Raw genomic sequence first — 19019 nt, forward strand, 5'->3', positions numbered from 1 at the left:
AATTACAAAGGACAAAATGTATGCAGCATATGGGCACAAAAGCTAGTCAAAGAGCCTCAAAAGTTAAAGATTAAAAGTTCAACCGTAAGAAGGTAAAACAACAGATTGAACCAAGAGCCCATTTAGCTCTGTACTACCTCATGAGCACAGCTCTATGATTGCAGGACCTCTGTTTAAAATCAAAAAACATGTATTCAAAGGATCACTAGATTTCTTAATTCATATATATCTATCATGCATAAATCTATCTAAATTATTCTTAAACCTCCAGTTTTAGATAACAATAGCATTTGGGGATACCTCTTCCATCTCATTTTAATATGAAAAATATATTTTTCAAGTTTCAAGGGGTACCCCATAGCTCTCCATTATTTAGAATTCAGTGAGCAAGTCCATCTTCACCTTTTCCATAACACATCCTAACCTACAGAATGACAAGAATGTATTTACAAAATCTGAATAAAACTTTGCCAAATTAAAAGTTGGTTCACTAAAATACTAATAAAACAGGCAAATTTCTGTTGAGACTGCACAAAGAAAAAAACAAAAGGAGACACAAATAATATTGCAAACAAAAATGGGGACATATTCAGCAGAGATTAAAAAATATATGTGAATAAATACTAAAACTTTTAAGGCCAATATATTTAAAAGACAAAATGGACAGATGTTTAAAAAATCTAAGAAAACTGATAGAAGAAAAAATGTAATCAAGAGTTTAAAATTTTCCCTCAAGAAACACAAAACCTAGATAATTTTATAGGTGAGTTTACTAAGTTTTAAAGGAACACATTATTCAATCCCATACAAACTTTCCAGGGAATAGAATGAAAAAGGACTATGAGTCTAATATAACCTTAATAAAAAATCAAACAGGGACAAGGAAAATCACAAGGAAAAAGGAAAGGAAAAGGAAAAATCACAAGCTAATTTTACTTATATCAGAGATGCAAATATTCTAAACAAATAGTAAAATGAATCTATCCATTTATTAAAAAATAATAATACATCACAACTATGTTAGGTTTTATCTAGCAATGCAAATTTGACAGTAAAAAATGTAGACTTCTGAATTGAAATGATAGCCTGAACATACACATATAATTTTGATCCCTCTCAGGCACCTCTAAAATAAAAACAAATGAATACTTTAAGACATACACCGAATGACAAGGATGGAAATAATGAAGAGGAGACAACAGCAACAAAGTCTTGGAAGCTTGAAAAGCAGTTGAAAGTAACTGACTTTAACAGGCCCAATGAACTTCTTGAAAGTTGTTTTAAAAGCAGGTGCATTCCTAGATACGATCCTCGATTCTGTATCCGCAGGCAGCTGCCCATCCTCTATCCCCCAGCTTCTGAAGATGGAAGACTGGCTTTGAAAGGGGAAAAAGCAGAGGGTCTTTAGCCTAAGGTTGACTGACATAGTTGAGAACCTGTGAACCATACAGGAACAGAGTAATTCATGACCGAATGCACCCTAAATGCTCAGTGAGTTTTCACCCGTGTATATACCTGTGTTATCAACATCCAGATCAAGATATACAACATGTCTAGCATCCCAAGACTAAGGATGCCATCTTAAACAGGAAAACTTTCAGATAATTAATTAAAAATAAGATAGACAAAAATGAAAAACTCAATGGAAGTATCAGAAGATGAAGTTGGGGAAATCTCCCAGAAAACAGAACAAAAAGAGAAAGAAAATAGAAAAACAGACCAAAAAAATAAATAAAATAAAGGTAGATTAGAGATCAGTCCAGTAAATCCAACATCCATAATAGGAGTTCCAAGACAGAGAAAAGAAAAACAGGGGTGATGGGACTTCCCTAGTGGCGCAGTGGTAAGAATCCGCCTGCCGGTGCAGGGGATGCAGGTTCAAGCCCTGGTCTGGGAAGATCCCACATGCTGTGGAGCAACTGAGCCCATGGCCACAACTACTGAGCCTGCGCTTTAGAGCCTGTGAGCCACAACTACTGAGCCTGTGCTCTAGAGCCTGCGCACCACATACTGAGCCCACGTGCCACAACTACTGAAGCCCGCGTGCCTAGAGCCCATGCTCCACAACGAGAAGCCACCGCAATAAGAGACCCCCGCTCGCCGCAACTAGAGAAAGCCTGCACGCAGCAATGAAGACCCAACGCAGCCATTAATTAATTAATTAATTAACTAAAAAAAAGGGTAAAATGATCAGCAAAGTAATTTAAAAAAATAATTTCTCAAAAATTTAAGAACAGGAATTTTCAGTTTCCAAGAGGCCCACATCCATGCATGTCATTGTGAAATTACAGTGGGAGGAACAGATAACATAGAACAGATACATAAAAAGAATCAGTAGTCAGAAGGGCTTCAGAATTCTCAACAGCAACACCTGAACAATGTCCTCAAAATTCTGGAGGAAAAGTACTTCTGAATGAGAATTATAACCCAGAAAAACAAAAAAGGCCATTCAAGTATGAGGGTAAAATGAGAACGTTTTTAGAAATGCAAATTCTCAAAAATGTATCTTCTGTGCATCTTTTCATGGGGCACTACCAAATGTCCTCAACCAAAATGAGATGTAAACCAAGAAATACTAAGACATGAGATACAGAAAAACAGAGGATCCAGTTCACCAGAGAAGCAAAGGAAATCTCTAGGCTACTGGTAAAGGAACATCCCAAGCTAACAGCGCCACCCTGAAGACTGGGAGGCTCAGGCAGGAACTGCTGTTTTCAATCAGTCACCTGAAGCTTCCTAATTAAGTCACATACAGTATAACTTTGTTAACAACACACTTCACTTTTTAAAAATATTTTTTAAAAGGGAGAAAAATGAGACTAGCCATGAACCTGTGAGAAATTTTTTCTTTCAAAATAACTTAGACAAGCGTTTTAGACATTAAAAAATGAAAGTTCACAAAACTTATAGCATACAAACACACAAAGGGGGTGTTTAAACTGCAAAAATGCTTCAAGAATACCCACTTATATATAACTGCTATGCTATTCTCAATTCATTAGCTTTTTATTACAGTATTTCTATTTGGAAACAATATAAACCTAGAGAAGCTAATGACCTGCTGGGTTGGACTAGTCAGGCTGATTCCGAGAACACATTAAGCAATACATAATGGCTTAATTGTTTGCCACTTAATAAACATGAAAATAGGTACAGAGTAATGAAAAAACAAACAACTTTTAATAAAATGTGTTTGTTGTCATGTGTAATATTATTAGCTATTAGCCCCTATTCGATTTCATTTTTCTTTTAATACGATTTTCCTACTTTAAAATCACATATTTGTCCTTCTTACTTAACAATGATGACATAATAAATAAAAAAAACTTTTACTTCTTTAGAAGAGAATATCTTGAGAAGGCAACTCTCCAGACAGAAGGGATTAATAATCACTGATATCCCCCAACACTGGTAACACACAGGAACCCCTCTCCTCTGTCCTCTTCCCTTCTTAAACAAGCCAAGGAAAAATTACAAGGTAAATTACTTCTCCTTTAATAATCCATCAGGAGGAAGCTAGGAGAAAAGTATACCAGGCAGAGCTCCGGCAAAGTTATGAACATACCCCAAATCTAAATATTTGAATTTTCATATTCCTTTTTGTCTCCAAGTACAGTGGAACTATGGTTCCATGTAAAAACACTCATCTGAAAGCTTATACTCACCTTTTCATGAGGTAGACATTTACCCCAGTACCAAAGCCAAGCTTCTGCATAAACGGAGAAGCAGGAATATTTATGCATGGAGTTAAACACAATGCTAAATGTCAGAAAGAGAAATAAAAGATAAAATTAGTATTTGAAAAGACGTCTACAGATGCATCCTACCATTCTCAATATATTATTCTTAAAGAGTATTAACTGGCAAAGTCTTGGAAAGCAATTTGACACTATCTATCCTAATTTTAAATGGATACCCTTTGACCAAGTCTACTTTTAGAGCTCGACCTGACAGTAACACTAAAGCAGGGGTCAATAAACGGCCTGTTTTTGTATGGCCCACAAGCTAAGAATCGAGTTTTACATTTTAAAAGCGTTGTTAAAAAATAGATAAAGAAGATCTCTTGGTCAAATCCTTAGACTTCACGACTCTCTTCCAACATGGCCCAAGACAACTCTCCAAACAGCACCATGGCAACGAAGCGTAGACACAGCTGCACCAAATTCACAGAAGATCAACTGAAAATCCTCATCAATGCTTTCAACCAAAAAACTTACCCAGGTTATGCTACCAAACGAAGACTTGCCTTTAATAACACTGAAGAGTCTAGAATACAGATTTGGTTTCAGAATCGAAGAGCTAGGAACTGATTCCAGAAAAGATCAGAACCTGAGTAGGACTTAGAATCAAGCCAAGATCACTCTGAAAGAAGATTCAAAGTAGAAAAGACAGACAGTGTCATATCAGCTATACTCCTCTCAATTACACACCCTCATCAAGGCATTTATGGACCACCGTTATCGTGGGATTGATTCCAGAGAGCAACTTGCTAAAGAAACCAGGGTTCTAGAGTGAAGAGTTCAATTCTGGTTTCAAAATCGAAGATCTAGATTCCATGTCCAGAAAAAATGAGAAATTGAGGAGGCCTTAGAACAAAGACAAAACCAGGGACAAGATCTCTGAGTTGAGAAAATTCGAAGTATAGAAAGTAACTACACAGAATGGCACCAATCTCACTAGTGACTGTCTTATTTCTCTGGAGCCAGAACAGGGGAAACAGAGAGACAGATTCAGTGTACTTGATTGTCATCAGTCTGGACTCCAAATCTCTCTCTCTTCCTGGGAACATACCCTTCTAAACACACCTCCAGCTTCTCCAGAAGCTGAGCCTTTCGGAGACGGTAAACAGGACTTCAGGAAGCAACAACAGATGTAAGGCACCACGCAGCCCTACTGACTTAGCCTGGATCCAGAGTTCAGCAGATTTTGAGGACAACAAAATAAACTTTTTAATATCATTTTTCAGCCATCATAGTAATGACTGATTCAGGCAAAAATCATAAAAAAAGAAGAATATAACAATAGGGTTCCTATGTGGCCCACAGAGCCTAAACTATTTACTATCATATATGCATGCATATACATGTGAATATCAGTATGTGCTTTTGTGGTTGCAAAAAAGACAAAAAAGCCTAAGTATTCATCATTAGAGTCATAATTATAGTATATCTATATTACAGAGTATTATACAGTCATTAAAAAAGATGAGATAGAGGAGTCCTACTTTTGCTAATGAACAATTAACTGCTCCCAGAATTGCTATCTTGCCATGAACAACTAGAAAGTTTGACAAGATATAATGGTTTTCAGATACTTGACAACTGGCAGAGCAGGACTGTAAACTCTGAGAGAAGAGAAACAAATGAGGTGAGTCCTATCATTGACCTAACTTACTGCTTAAAGGTAGTTTCCAGGCTGCAGTGCAAAGAAACACAGCGGAGGCCTTGCCAAATTGAGGAGATGGAGATTAGAGGTCAACAAGATTTAAGTAGCTAGAATTTGTGGAATAGAGAACTAAAGTGGGAGAAAAAGCTCCAGAGATCTGAAAAGAGGTCTCTCTTTGAGCGTTTGGCTAAGTACTTACCTGCACATAGAATGGACAGAACCCCCCAAAGCTGAGGAAAGCACCAAACACAAGCAATAGGTTAAACAATTACCAGAGATTATACAGGTCTAGGAATAGTTCAATTACCATCAGCCAGAGCATGGTAACTCTCACAGTATTGAGTGAAGTCCTCTAAAGAGTCACTCTTAGCGGTACAGCTACATTTTAGCCCATGGAAAAAGTTTAGAACAAAGCTTACAAGCAAGCCTCAAAAGAAACAAGCTAACGTGCAGGTGACCTAACTGGACCATAACAAAACCACACACCCTTCAAAGGAATAACAAAATCCAGCACTCAACAATATTAAATGTCCAGCAGCCATAAAATATTACCAGGCATGAAAGAAGCAAGAAAACATGGCCCATCTCAGGAGAAAAATAAACCAACAGAAACATACCACAAAATGGCAGTCATGTAGAATTAGCAGATAAGAAGCTTAAGATATAATCTCCAAAATGTGCTCAATAATGTAAAGGAAAATGTGAGCATAACAAGGAAAGAAAAAGATGTAAAGAAAGATCCAAATGGAACTTCAAGGAATGAAAAATACAATGAATAAGAACACCACCTTAGAGAAGCAGAAGGAAAAGTAACTAAATTTTAAGACGAAGCAACAGAAACTACCAAAAATGAAGCACTGATAAAAAGATTAGGAAAAAAATAAAGAAATCATCAGTGAGCTATGGGACAAGAGCAAAATAGTAGGTTTAAATCCAACCATACAGAATTACATTAAATGTAAATGGTCTGAACAGTGTTGTCCAATAGAACTTTCTGTCTTGATGAAAATGTTCTATATCTGTGTTGTCCAGGAAGGGAGCCACTAGTCACATGTGGTTACTGAGCACTTGAAATGTGGCTAGCAAAACTGAGGAACTAAATTTGTAATTTAATTTTATTTCATTTGAACCTAAATTTAAATTGCCACATGTCGCTAGTGCCTAAACATTCCAATTAAAGACAGAAGTTGTCAGAATGGATAAAAACAAAACAACACATAACTACATGCTGTCTATAATAAATTCACTTTAAATATAAAGATATAAATATGTTAAAAGTAAAAGGTTGGAAAACATATACCATCAAAACACTAAACAAAATAAAACTGGGTGGCTCTATTGATACCACAGAAAGTGGACTATGAACAGGGTACAACAATAACCATCCTAAACGTATATGGTACCTAATAACAAGTTTCAAAATACGTAAAGCAACAACTGATAGGATTGGAAAAAAGACACATCCACAATTGTAGCTGGAGACACTCCTCTCTCAGTAATAGAATAAGTAAACAGAAAAATCAGTAAGGATACAGAAGATTTGAACAAAACAACATAAACAAGTCAACCGGCTTGACCTAACTGACACTTATGGAACACTGCACCCAACAACAGCAGAAAATATCTTTTCAAGTGCATGAAACATCCACCAAGATAGATAAACCTCTAGTCAGTCTGATCAAGAAAGAAAGAAAGAAAATATAAAATACCAGTACCAGAAATGAAAAAAGCAATAGCACTACAAATCCTACCAACATTAGAAGGGCGATAAGAGTATATCACAAATAACTTTATGCCAGTAACTTTGACAACTTAGAACAGACAAACTCCTTGAAAAAACACTAACAGGGCTTACATAGGAAGAAATAGATAACCAGTATAGCCCTACATCTATTAACTGTGAAGTCACAGTTAAAATTTTTCTAATATTTTAAACTAAGAAAACTCCAGGCCCACATGGTTTTCCTGGTAAATCCTACCAGTTAAGAAATTCTGTCATTTCTACAAATACTCTTCAAGAAAAAGAAGGAAACACTTCCCATCTTACTTTATGAATACAAAATACCCTGATACCAAAACTAGACAGACACTCCATACAGTCAATATCTCTCATGAACATAGAAAATATTAGCAAATTGAATCAAGCAATACATTATGGCCAATGTATTGGCTTTACCCCAGGAATGAAAGGTTGGTTTGAGATTTAAAAATTAACATAATTTACCACAAGAACAGTTTAAAAAGGAAAACTTTATCTTAACAGATACTGAAAAAGCACTTGACAAAGTTCAATACCCATTCATGATAATAACCAGGAATAAAAGGAAAATTCCTCAACCTGATTAAGGGCATCTTGGAAAAACCTACATCTAACATAAATACTTCATTAGGAACAAGGCAAGTATGTCTTCTCATACCTCTTTATTCAAATATATACTGGAGCCAGTGCCGTAAGGAAAGAAAAGAGAAATAAAGTAACACAGACGGGGAAAAAAAAGTAAAACTGTCTTTATTCATCTACATTACCACCTATGTACAATATCCCAAGCAATCTACAAAAAAGCTAATAGAATAAGTGAGTTTAGTATGGTTGCAGGACACAAAGTCAATATACAAAAATCTATATACTAAGAGCACAAAACATTTTCTCCTATGTTATCTTCTAGAAATTTTATAATTTTGGCCATTTTTGCATATTATGTGAGCTAAGGGTTGATTTGCATATGGATATCCAATTGTTTTTATTTATTGAAAAGATTACCCTTTGTCCCTTGAATTGCCTTGGAAAATACCTTTCCATGTGTGAGAGGTGGAAAGGTAAAGCAGTTCCTTAATGGTCCAAGTTAAGTTGGTTCTTCACCAGGGAGAACCTACAAATCTGTTAGAATGTCAATAAGATTAACTCATAGATGACCAAACTCTGGCCTATAAAAGAAGTCTTATTTCTTAAGATCAACATTATAAAGATGACTTATGCTAAAATTGTTCATGTGTGATAGATAATAATTAAAGGATCAAACTATAATAATACGAAGATATTTCTGATAGCAATAACAAAGAAGAAAGGTTTATAACTTACCAGATTTCTTTTTTTCAGATAATCTGCTTGGTGTCTTGAAATTATTGGTTTCTTCCATTGTAATAATCACTCAAGGTCCTATGATGAAAATAAAGAGAAAGTTACACTTTAGTTATAAAGAATACATCTTTCATTCATGAAGAAAAAATTCCTGTAATACTATCACTCATTTACACAAAATTTGAGAACTGAAAAAGACCATGACAAATATTTAGTCTGATTTTATTTACAATTAGAAAACTGAAACCCAGAGAAGTACAATTACATACCCAAGGTCATGCTATTACTGACAGTGGGTCTTTTGTTTTAGTTAAAAAATAATATATGCACACAGTTAAAAAAAAAAAATCACCTAGTACCCTCCCACACTTCCTGGGGGTAGTTATGAACAGGTCTTTTATATCCTTTTAAGAGATTGGCTATGTAAGCAGCATTATTCACAATAGCCAGAAAGAGGAAACAGAAATAGCTATCAGATGATGAATGGATAAACAAAATGTGGCATACAATACACACAATAGAATATTATTCAACAGAGTACATAGTCTAATATGGAATATTATTCAGTCATAAAAAGGACTGTAGTACTAATATAAACTACAACATGAAAGAAACTTGAAAACATTATGCTAAGTGAAAGAAGCCAGACACAAGAGGCCACATATATGATTGCTTTTATACAAAATGTTCAGAAAAGGCAGCTCCATAGACAGAAGATAAATTAGTAGTTGCTATGGGCTGAGGGGAAGAGAGAATGTGGAGTGACTGCTAGTGGATGTGTGCTTTCTTTTTTGGGGTGACGAAAATGTTCTAAAATTAGGTAGTGGTTTAATATATTCAATTCTATTCCAAAAACCACTGAATTGTACACTTTCAAAGAGTGAATTTTATGATATGTGAATTGTATCTTAATAATTATTTTTAAATTGTTTTTGAAAATAAAGTGTACATACTGCACACACAAGCAAGTTAATCCAAGCTTTTTATTTCTTCTGTAACATATTTCTTTAAAAAATCCTTTTTATTAAAAAATTTAAATTCATTTTTCTTTTTAAAAAAAGTTACGTTCCATATTAGATTTCCCATAAAGCAAACTGTTCCAAGCTGAAGATGTATATTTGTGGGATATCAGCATGTATATGGTACTAAAGCCAAGAGACTGGATAAAATCACCTAGGAAGTACGTATAGATAGAAAACTGAGAGCTCTGAGGAATCTCAACTTGAGAAATGAAAAACAAACAAAGTAGCCTGAGAAGGGCCAGAAAAGCAGGATGCAAATAAGCCCGGCAAGAATGGTGTCCTGGAAATCTTACTGCCTTCTATGTCTCACTGCCTTGCCCCGCTCAGCATAAGGCAGATTTGATATTGAGATAGACTGGGACCTCGGATCTTTTACCGGAGTGCTTGCACTTGCACCTGGGGCAATTATGACCAATATGATACCAAAAAGCCACCAACCAACTGCCACTTCTAAGGTGCCAAGAGCAAAAGCAGGGTACTGTGCATGATCCCTGCACACAGCACCGCCAAGGGGGGTGGGCAGACCCCCTAAGCCACGCCTCTTGCCCCACCCACCCATCCGCCCCCAAGTTCACCCTATTTAAGGAACCAGCCCACCCTCCTCAGGGAGCGAGCAGGGGCACCTGTTACTTGTTTTTGCTCCCTCATGCTACAGCATGAGTCCCAATAAAGCCTTGTCTGAATTCCTTATCTGGCCTCTTATCAACTTCTATTGATAAAAGAGTTCAAGGACCCGAGTCGGTAACAATAGTTAGAAGCAGCACGAGTGTTAAAAATAAAACCTCCCTTCAATTAAAAACACCTAAGTTGGACTTCCCTGGTGGTGCAGTGGTTAAGAATCCGCCTGCCAATGCAGGGGACACAGGTTCGAGCCCCGGTCTGGGGAGATCCCACATGCCGCAGGGCAACTAAGCTCGTGAGCCACAACGACTGAGCCTGCGCTCTAGAGCCCGCGAGCCACAACTACTGAAACCTGTGCGCCTAGAGCCCGTGCTCCGCAATGAGAAGCCCGCGCACCGCAACAAAGAGTAGCCCCCGCTCGCTGCAACCAGAGAGAGCCTGCACGCAGGAATAAAGACCCAACGCAGCCAAAAATAAAATAAATAATTTTAAAAATATTTAAAAACCTAAGTTTAAACAGAAGCCTTTTAACATTTCATTACATTCTAGGACACTCTAGGACTCAGTCCCAACCTACTTGCACCTAAATATATCCTATACATTCCACAGATGTCTGAGGCAAATTTTTTCACTACTACACAGTTTAGGTCTTACTCTACTGATAAGTGGCTTCCGGCCACTGGCCCTAACTCTGTTTCAGATTCTGTATATATTGTATGTACACATTATATATATATAAACTGCTAAATTACCGTACTAATCTAAATCAAAAAGTTCTTAGGAAGCATAAAATTGTAAACATTTTAGATGATGATACGTTAGAAACAGGAGTAATATGACTGTTGGCAGAATTTCATAGTTTGTCGAATACCTACGGTATTTTTAAAAAGTCAAGTACTGTTTGAGAAGCAATACTAAAAAGTGGACAACAAGCTAATCAACAGGTCTACTGGATCAGAGGTCAGTAACTTTTGGACCTTAGGACTAAACAAATACTGGATACTACTGGCAAAGCTAAAGTGTAGCTAGGCAGCAGAAAAAGGAGGAGGGTAAAATAAAGAACGGGAGAAAAAGTAAAGATAACTGAGAAAAGAGAAACAAAATAGACGAAAATAGTAGAATGAAAAAGAACGGGAAAGTTCTGATCACATTATTTCTAAGGTCCTTTACACCTGACACCCTCAGTAGGATTCCAGGAGGTAAAGACGCCCACTGTTTATCCCCGGACCCAGGAGCTTACAGACGCAGGCTGTTAAAATCCTTCTTCCACCCGCTCCGGGGCTCACGGTATCCCTTTGTAAAACAATGACAGCTTGCTAGAGCAGGGCTTCCCATATCTGTCTAACCACCGCCTTCTCCTACGGAGCTTCCATACTAAGTACAACTGTTAAGCTCTGATTCGAGAAAAGGGCAATTTCTTTCTTGAAATCCCCACCTAACCCCATGATGCAGATGCGCACTCGGGTCGCTAAAATGATTCCTAAGATAATTCCCAGTTCAACGCCAAATTCCCAACGTCTTCCACCTGCCTTCCAGGCCCCCAGCTGTCAGGAAAGCAAACGCAGAGGCCTCGGCTCGGGGTGGGTCAACCCCCGGCCAGGCCTACGCGCGGAAAGGACCCGCAAAAGCTCCCCTTACCGGAGCCGCGCGGTGGGACGAGACGTCCAAGCCAAGGCTGTCTTGAAAATTGGTGCCGAGTGGCCCCCGACAACACGCGCGACCGCCTGAACTGCCCACCTGCCAACACAAGCCCTCGGCAACTGTCGTTGCGATGGGAACCCGCCCGGCTTTCAAAAGCGCGCGCGCCGCCCTTACGTCTGCCGAGAACTACGGGGTGCCGCGAAGGACATACCAAGCCGTATTCGCCGTTACTTTTTTTTTGCTCTTTCCATTTTGCTTAGCGATCCCTTTTACTACCTAATTGGGATGATTTGAAGTCAAATTAAAGGAAGAGAAGAGCAGCAAAGGACAAACTGATTTTTACAGTCACTGTCAGCCCTTCAGAGGGACAACTTTAGTTAAAAAGAAGACATATGCCTGTACTTAGGCTGAACTTCTTCCCCAATTACGAACACTGCGCCCAGAATGTGTAATGGTTATTACGTGCATTTTTTTTTTTTTTTTTTTGCGGTACGCAGTCCGCACTCTCACCGCAACGGGAGAGGCTCTCACTGTTGTGGCCTCTCCCGTTGCGGAGCACAGGCTCCGGACGCGCAGGCTCAGCGGCCATGGCTCACGGGCCCAGCCGCTCCGCGGCATGTGGGATCTTCCCGGACCGGGGCACGAACCCGTGTTCCCTGCATCAGCAGGCGGCCTCTCAACCACTGCGCCACCAAGGAAGCCCCTACATGCATTTTTTTAAAGAAGATGTTGGGGGTAGGAGTTAATTAATTAATTAATTATTGCTGTGTTGGGTCTTCGTTTCTGTGCGAGGGCTTTCTCTAGTTGTGGCAAGCGGGGGCCACTCACTATCGCGGCCTATCTTGTTGCGGAGCACAGGCTCCAGACACGCAGGCTCTGTAGTTGTGGCTCACAGGCCTAGTTGCTCCGCGGCATGTGGGATACTCCCAGACCAGGGCTCGAACCCATGTCCCCTGCATTAGCAGGCAGATTCTCTTTTTTGTTGTTGTTGTTTTTGTTTTTGCGGTACGCGGGCCTCTCACTGTTGTGGCCTCTCCCATTAAGGAGCACAGGCTCCGGACGCGCAGGCCCAGCGGCCATGGCTCACGGGCCCAGCCGCTCCGTGGCATGTGGGATCCTCCCGGACCGGGGCACGAACTCGTTCGCCCCGCATCGGCAGGCGGACCCTCAACCACTGCGCCACCAGGGAAGCCCAGCAGTCAGATTCTCCACCACTGCGCCACCAGGGAAACCCTTACATGCATTTTTATTACAGATTTATTTGGCCTCTAAACACTGTACCTAAAAATTGATTAGCCTCGAGCAGTAATCATTTTTGGCTGAGACGAAAAATAGATATTCAGAAATTTTGCTAACTCTTATAATCACCACATTCATTTCACAACAAATATTTAGAGAGCACCTACTATATGCCAGGTGTGTATTGAATGCCCACTGTAAAGGATATACTGTAGTAGTCACTAAAAGAGACACACAAGACGATCAAGTCACAGAAACCCCTCCGGCTCAGGAGGATCTTAGAATCTATGCGGTGGGGGAATGGGGGAAGGACGGGGAAGTACCCTAAGAAAGAAACACACATACAACACAACACAATACAAAACAGACTATGATGTAGGTTACTATGATCGTAAACCACATTGTTATTTCAAATGACGAAACTATGGCACAGAGAGGTTAAGTAATTTGCCTAAAGTCACAGAGCTAACGAATGGTTGAGCCAGGACTTGAACCCATGTTAAACTTGGACTTCCTCTTTAACAAATGTGTTCAAAACGTCTTCCGCCTTACACACACATACACACCCCTCCACCTCCAGAGCCTTCCCATTTTGGGCCACCCTCTCCTACGCAGAGATGGTCTCATTGCACCTTCCCTCTATTCTCATTCTAATTTTTTTTTTGCGGAGGCATAGTGTAGACCTCATCGTCTTTTTTTAAAAAAATACCTATAATTTTTTATGCTTTTTATTAAGTTCTACATGTTTACAAGCCCTCTGTTTTCTATTCTTACGGCTAATAAAGTTCTGCCAGAGGCTTAGAGCTTCTTAATTAACCGCTGCCTGTGCAAAGTTAACTCTAGGGAGATGAGGATATTGACACAGGTGTAAGATGAAGCAGAAAATATTCACAGGAATGAAGGCCCTTGGGTAAAGGCTTATAACCATCCTGTTCCCCATCTTGTAACTACAAAAGTACCTCCAGAGATTATCTGAAGAAGCATCTGAACTTCACAAGCTTAATGTTATTGCCTATGAAATGTAACCACTAATCTCAAAATCTTGCACACCAGTCAGTTGTCATGGGAAACAGCTTCCAACCTGAACGGTTATTTCTCCCAGTGAGTAAATAGCCTGGATTTCTTGGCGTAGGCAAAAGAGACCCAAACTCTGTATTTGACGCTTGGCTGGTTATGCCCAAAGGAACATCTGCATCCTCACCTTTTTATGGAGTAAACTCCAACTTCTGCTCCATTCAGGGCCTCCCCTTTTGAGCCTAGTTTAAAGGAGAAAAAAAAAGGATATTAACTTTTGTTTCCTCTTTTCTACTGTTGATACATTTCAATTCTCTTTGAGGCCATATGGATGCTGGTGATTGGCTAGAAGAATGGTGGGAACGTCTAGGGAAGAGGAAGAAAAAAGTGAAAATTTCAAAATTTCATCTTGTTACCTCTGTCTATCCAACAAGTCAACATGTCCCTAGGGTGTTGCTCTGGCATCCTGAAGCCACTGGGTCCACAGCTGAGGCCACCTGAGGGCCCGCCCCCCAACCATGGTGCTTCTCTTCTGGGTCCCAGTTTTAGTGAATGGCTCCTCCATCTATCCCCACATCCTGAGCCAGGAGCTTCCCTTTCCCTTAACCCATTCAAGTTCTGACAGCTCTTCCTTGTGCATCTCTTAAATCTCCTTCCTCCTCCCCATTCCACCTTCCTCTGCCTTGGACTATAAATTCTTATTTCTCTCCACTGATGACCCCAACAGCCTCCTAATTTGCGCCCCCTGAGTCCAGTCACTCCTTGCCTCCAGTTGATTTCCACATTGCTGCCTGGTTAATCTTCCTGAAATGTAGATCTGGAAATCCTTCAGGATTCCTCATTAACTTCAGGGTGAAAAACAACTTCTCTTAGCATCTGGCTCTGAATGTCTCTAGCTTGGGTTCCTCCAGCTCTGAAGCTGGTCTCCAGTTATACTAAGTTAAGGTAGTTCCCAGAACTCGCATGTTTTCTCGTGTCTCCAGCACAAGCCCATGAATTCCTCTCTGCCAGGAAAACCCTTCCCCTCTTCCTGGCTGGATCAGTATCTCCTGATCCTTCAGCTCTTAGCTCAGGAGCTGCCTGTCCCCGGAAACGCCCTCTAATGCCCCCAGTCCACGTGATTCCTCCTCCAAGCTTTCAGAATGCCTTCCGACTTTCCCTGTCCCAGCACATAACCCAGTGCATTGGAATTTTCTCTCTACTTCTGTCTTCCCCCACTAGAGTGTCAGTTCTATATCCCACCCCTGTCTGCCTAGGTGAGTGCTCAGAAATGTTTGGTGAGTACATGAGTGAATGACAAGATGGATAAACATTGGTGCATATAGAATTTATCTGTCCTTCAGTGACACAGAATGCGCCAGTTTGTCTGGAAGCTGGTCCTGTTAGTGACCTGGGTTCTTGACCTTCCTTAATCAATAGAAATTGATAAGAGGCCAGACAGGAAATTCAGGCAAGGCTTTACTGGGGCCTCCTGCTGCAGCAGGAGGGAGCAAAAACAAGTCAGAGAAGATTTATCTGAACAGCTGACTTTAAACTGAGATTTCAGGGACCAGAAGGAGCCAGTCGCATGAGGAGCCAGGGGAAGACCCTTCCAAATGGAGGGAAAGGCAAGTGCGAAGACATTGGAGAGTTTGGGGGACCAAGAAGAAGGTAGGGTGGCTGGGACATCGTGGGAGGTGGGTGAAAGTGACCCAGGATGAAGTTGGAGATGTAGGTGTCCTCTTAGTGTAAGAATAAGCTACTGAAGAATTTAAACAGGAGAATGACATGGTCTGATTTTTAGTTTAGGAGGATCACTCTGGCTGGAACATTTTTTTAAAATGATGCTAGAGAAATTGGACATCCATAGGCAAAAAAAAAAAAAAGAAGAATCTTTACCTAAACCTTATAAAACAATTAACTGAAAACAACATTATCCACACCTAGATATATATACAACTGAAATGCACATATGTCCACCAAAAGACATGTACATAATTGTGTATAGCAGCATTATCTGTAATAGCCAAACTGGGAAACCACCTAAATGTCCATCAAGAGAAGAAAGGCTAAATAAATGGTATTATATTCATGCAGTGGAATACCATATACAGCAATGTCACTGTCTGCACCAACTGGAATTAACCTCACAGTGTTGAGCAAAGAAGCTAGATACAAAAATATAATACTTCATAATTCCATTTATAGAATGCTCAAAAACAGGCACTATGAAACCATACTATTTACAAGTTTAAACTGGCAAAAAAAATTTTTTTAAAAACCACCAAAGTGATGACCATAAAAATCAGGTTTGTTGTCACTTAGGAGGAAGGGGGTGAAAAGTGACTGGGAGGAGAACAGGAAGTGCTCCAGGAGTGCTAACATTCTGGCTCTCAATCTGGGTGATGCTACAGGAGGGTTTGCTTTGATAAATCATTGAGCTGAATGCTTTGTTTTGAGTGCTTTCTGTATTTTTGTTATATTTTACAAAAAAAGGAGCTTAAAAAAAAAAAAAGGAAAGGAAGGAGAAGAAAGTGCGTGATGGAAGATGAGCCTGGGAAGTTTGGCTGTACATTGGACATAGTAAGTGGGCTCTGGTGGTAAATTTGAAATTGCCAGTGAGATGTACTCAGTGCAATTTGGAAGACAGAAGTGAGACAGAACCCCTTTCCTGCCCTTTCACCTATGTCCCCTGGCAAGCAGAGTTGTGGGGCTTGGGGTTTCAGTAGGTGTGTTCTAGTGCCTGGTCACTTACTCTGTGGGCGTTGAAAGACACCTGCAGTGGCAGTGGTGGTTTCTTGACCCCTGGATCACAGCTATGGTGAATATCCTTGAACATGACATTCCCAGCCTCAGCTTCCTGCCTGGAAATAGGCACAGATATATAATCCTCATAAAGGGAAGAGGGAGAATGAATAACACAAACAGTAATACAGTCCACCACGGTGTCCTAGAAATCTTCATAACTGTGTAATAAAGTCCCTCATGGCAAAGAGCTGGGAAAACATGGACTCACATGTAAAATACAAAACATAAAACTATAAAACTTTTAGAAAAAAATGTAAAACACAAAACCATACAACATAAAAATGTAAAACATATAGCTATAAAACTTTTAGAAAAAAGTATAAAATATAAAACTATAAAAATTTAGAAATACACTGGTGATACTTGAAGAAAAGTTTCAGAACAAAGGGCTAGGTGAAGAGTTTATAGACTTGACACTAAAGGCATGGTCTATAAAAAGAAAAAATGATAAAATGAACCTCATCACAATGAAAACCTTTAGTTCTGCAAAAGACCCCATGAAGAGGGTTAAAAAACAAAAACAAAACAAACAAAAACAAGCTATAGAATTGGAGAAAATATTTGTGAACCACATGTCTGCAAAGGATTTGTATCTCAGCTCTTGTATAAAGAACTTGCAAAATTCAACAGTAGAGAAAACAAACAGTCCAGACTGAAAATGGGCAAAAGACATTGTAATAGGCTGAATGGTGGCCCCCAAAGACATGCGGTTCTAATCTCTGGAACCTGTAAATGTTAGCTCATTTGGAAATAGAGTCTTTGCAGATGTGATTAAGTTAAAGGATGTTGGGATGAGGAGATTATCCTGGATTACCCGGTGGGACCTAAATGCAATCACATGTGTCCTTATAAGAGGAAGCAGAGGAGATTGACACAGACACACAAAAGAGAAGGCAGTGTGAAGATGGAGCAGAGGGAGATTTGAGGATGTTGATCTTAAAGATGTGGCCTTGTGGCCACGAACCCAGTAATGCCGACAGTCACCAGAAGCTGGAAGAGGCAAAGGACAGATTATCCCCTAGTCACCTCACTCATACGCTTCATTCCACAAGGATCTGAACACCTGCTAAAGCCTGCTGCTGCCTCTTAGATGATGTTTCTAACTATCTTGTTTTCCCTTTCCACTTAATCTCAAGGAGAAACCACTTTTGGTTTAATTTTTGTCATCTGCTTCATGAATCCACCTGTGGAAGCAGGGAAGTGGTAAAACGCTGGGCAAATATGACATCTTATTATAGTTTAATTACTTTTGGTTTCATACTCTGCTCCCTTCCCCCAAAGGACAGTAAAAGGGTGTGTCAGTTCAGATGGATGGTGATGGCAAGATGGAAACACTTAAGGATAGAAAAGAGAAAACAGGAACGGGAATATCGGTGAACTCTTAGAAGGTAATCTGCTTGTCTGGAGCATCTTCCTAACATGAGATCTGAGACAGGGGTGCAGCTGCAAGCTTGGAGCAGAGAAAGAGCTGGGAAGCCCTCCACACAGCTGCCTGTTAGGAAGACTGGACTCCTCTAGCTTTTGCTCATCCTCAATGGCTAAAGATTTCCACTTTCAGCTCTGACTTTTCCTACCGCCCAACAAGAAATGAAACTTTGCTTGTTCTGGGAATATGGGGCTTGAAAAACAAGAAGTGCTTTGGAAAATGTGCTGGGATCTGAGTGGCTTATAATTGATGATTTCCTTCCTCCACTGTGGTCCAGCAAACCGGGAAGATGTAACACGGAATTCTAACCCTCCCTCAGGGAAGACGCCTACTTAATGCCTAACGAAGATCAGTATTCCATCCTCTGTGATTGTGTAAGACTTCAGGGCTGGTGCTGACATCTGGCCACAGTTTCGGCACCCTGACTTTGTTTTTGCTCTAAGATGTTCTTTGCTTTCTAATTCAGCCAGAAAACATTTTCTTGATTTTCAACTTCTTAGGGTGAATCAATACAGTGAATAACAAGAAAGAGGTTTCGGTGGTTTACATTTCAACTACTCAATACCTACCTAGAATGCATAGAGAGTTTAGAGGGAATGGAAGTCCTTCTGCTTACTGCATGCTGTTGGAAATTATCCTGCCAGTAGAGCAACAGCATATAGTAAACAGATTGAGTGAAGAGCAATAAACCAGATGTACTCAAGACATAAGAAAATGATAGGTTCGGGCCCTTGCCTCTGGGGATGGAGTTAAATGCAGAAGCTGGTCGGGCTGTACACACATACGACATATTAAAACCCATGAA

At 39.8% G+C, this 19019-nt stretch overlaps 1 protein-coding gene across 3 annotated transcripts in view; it reads right to left on the minus strand.

Annotated features, from left to right (window-relative positions):
• PBK (PDZ binding kinase) overlaps nucleotides 1–11888 on the minus strand; it is a 32195-nt gene extending 20307 nt beyond the window's left edge. For all 3 annotated transcript variants that reach the window (XM_027087883.1, XM_027087884.1, XM_027087882.1), the window contains exons 1-3: nucleotides 11746–11888; nucleotides 8465–8542; nucleotides 3666–3759 (exon numbers count right to left, since the gene is read on the minus strand). In XM_027087883.1, the coding sequence (XP_026943684.1) occupies nucleotides 3666–3759; nucleotides 8465–8522 (152 nt within the window). In that variant the 5' untranslated portion in view covers nucleotides 8523–8542; nucleotides 11746–11888. The remainder of the gene's footprint in view (nucleotides 1–3665; nucleotides 3760–8464; nucleotides 8543–11745) is intronic.
• Between the last annotated feature and the right edge of the window lie 7131 nt (nucleotides 11889–19019).

The sequence above is a fragment of the Aethalodelphis obliquidens genome, unplaced genomic scaffold, assembly GCF_003676395.1.
Source record: "Aethalodelphis obliquidens isolate GAN/ISIS:26980383/991018 unplaced genomic scaffold, ASM367639v1 scaffold61, whole genome shotgun sequence".
NCBI lineage: Eukaryota > Metazoa > Chordata > Mammalia > Artiodactyla > Delphinidae > Aethalodelphis > Aethalodelphis obliquidens.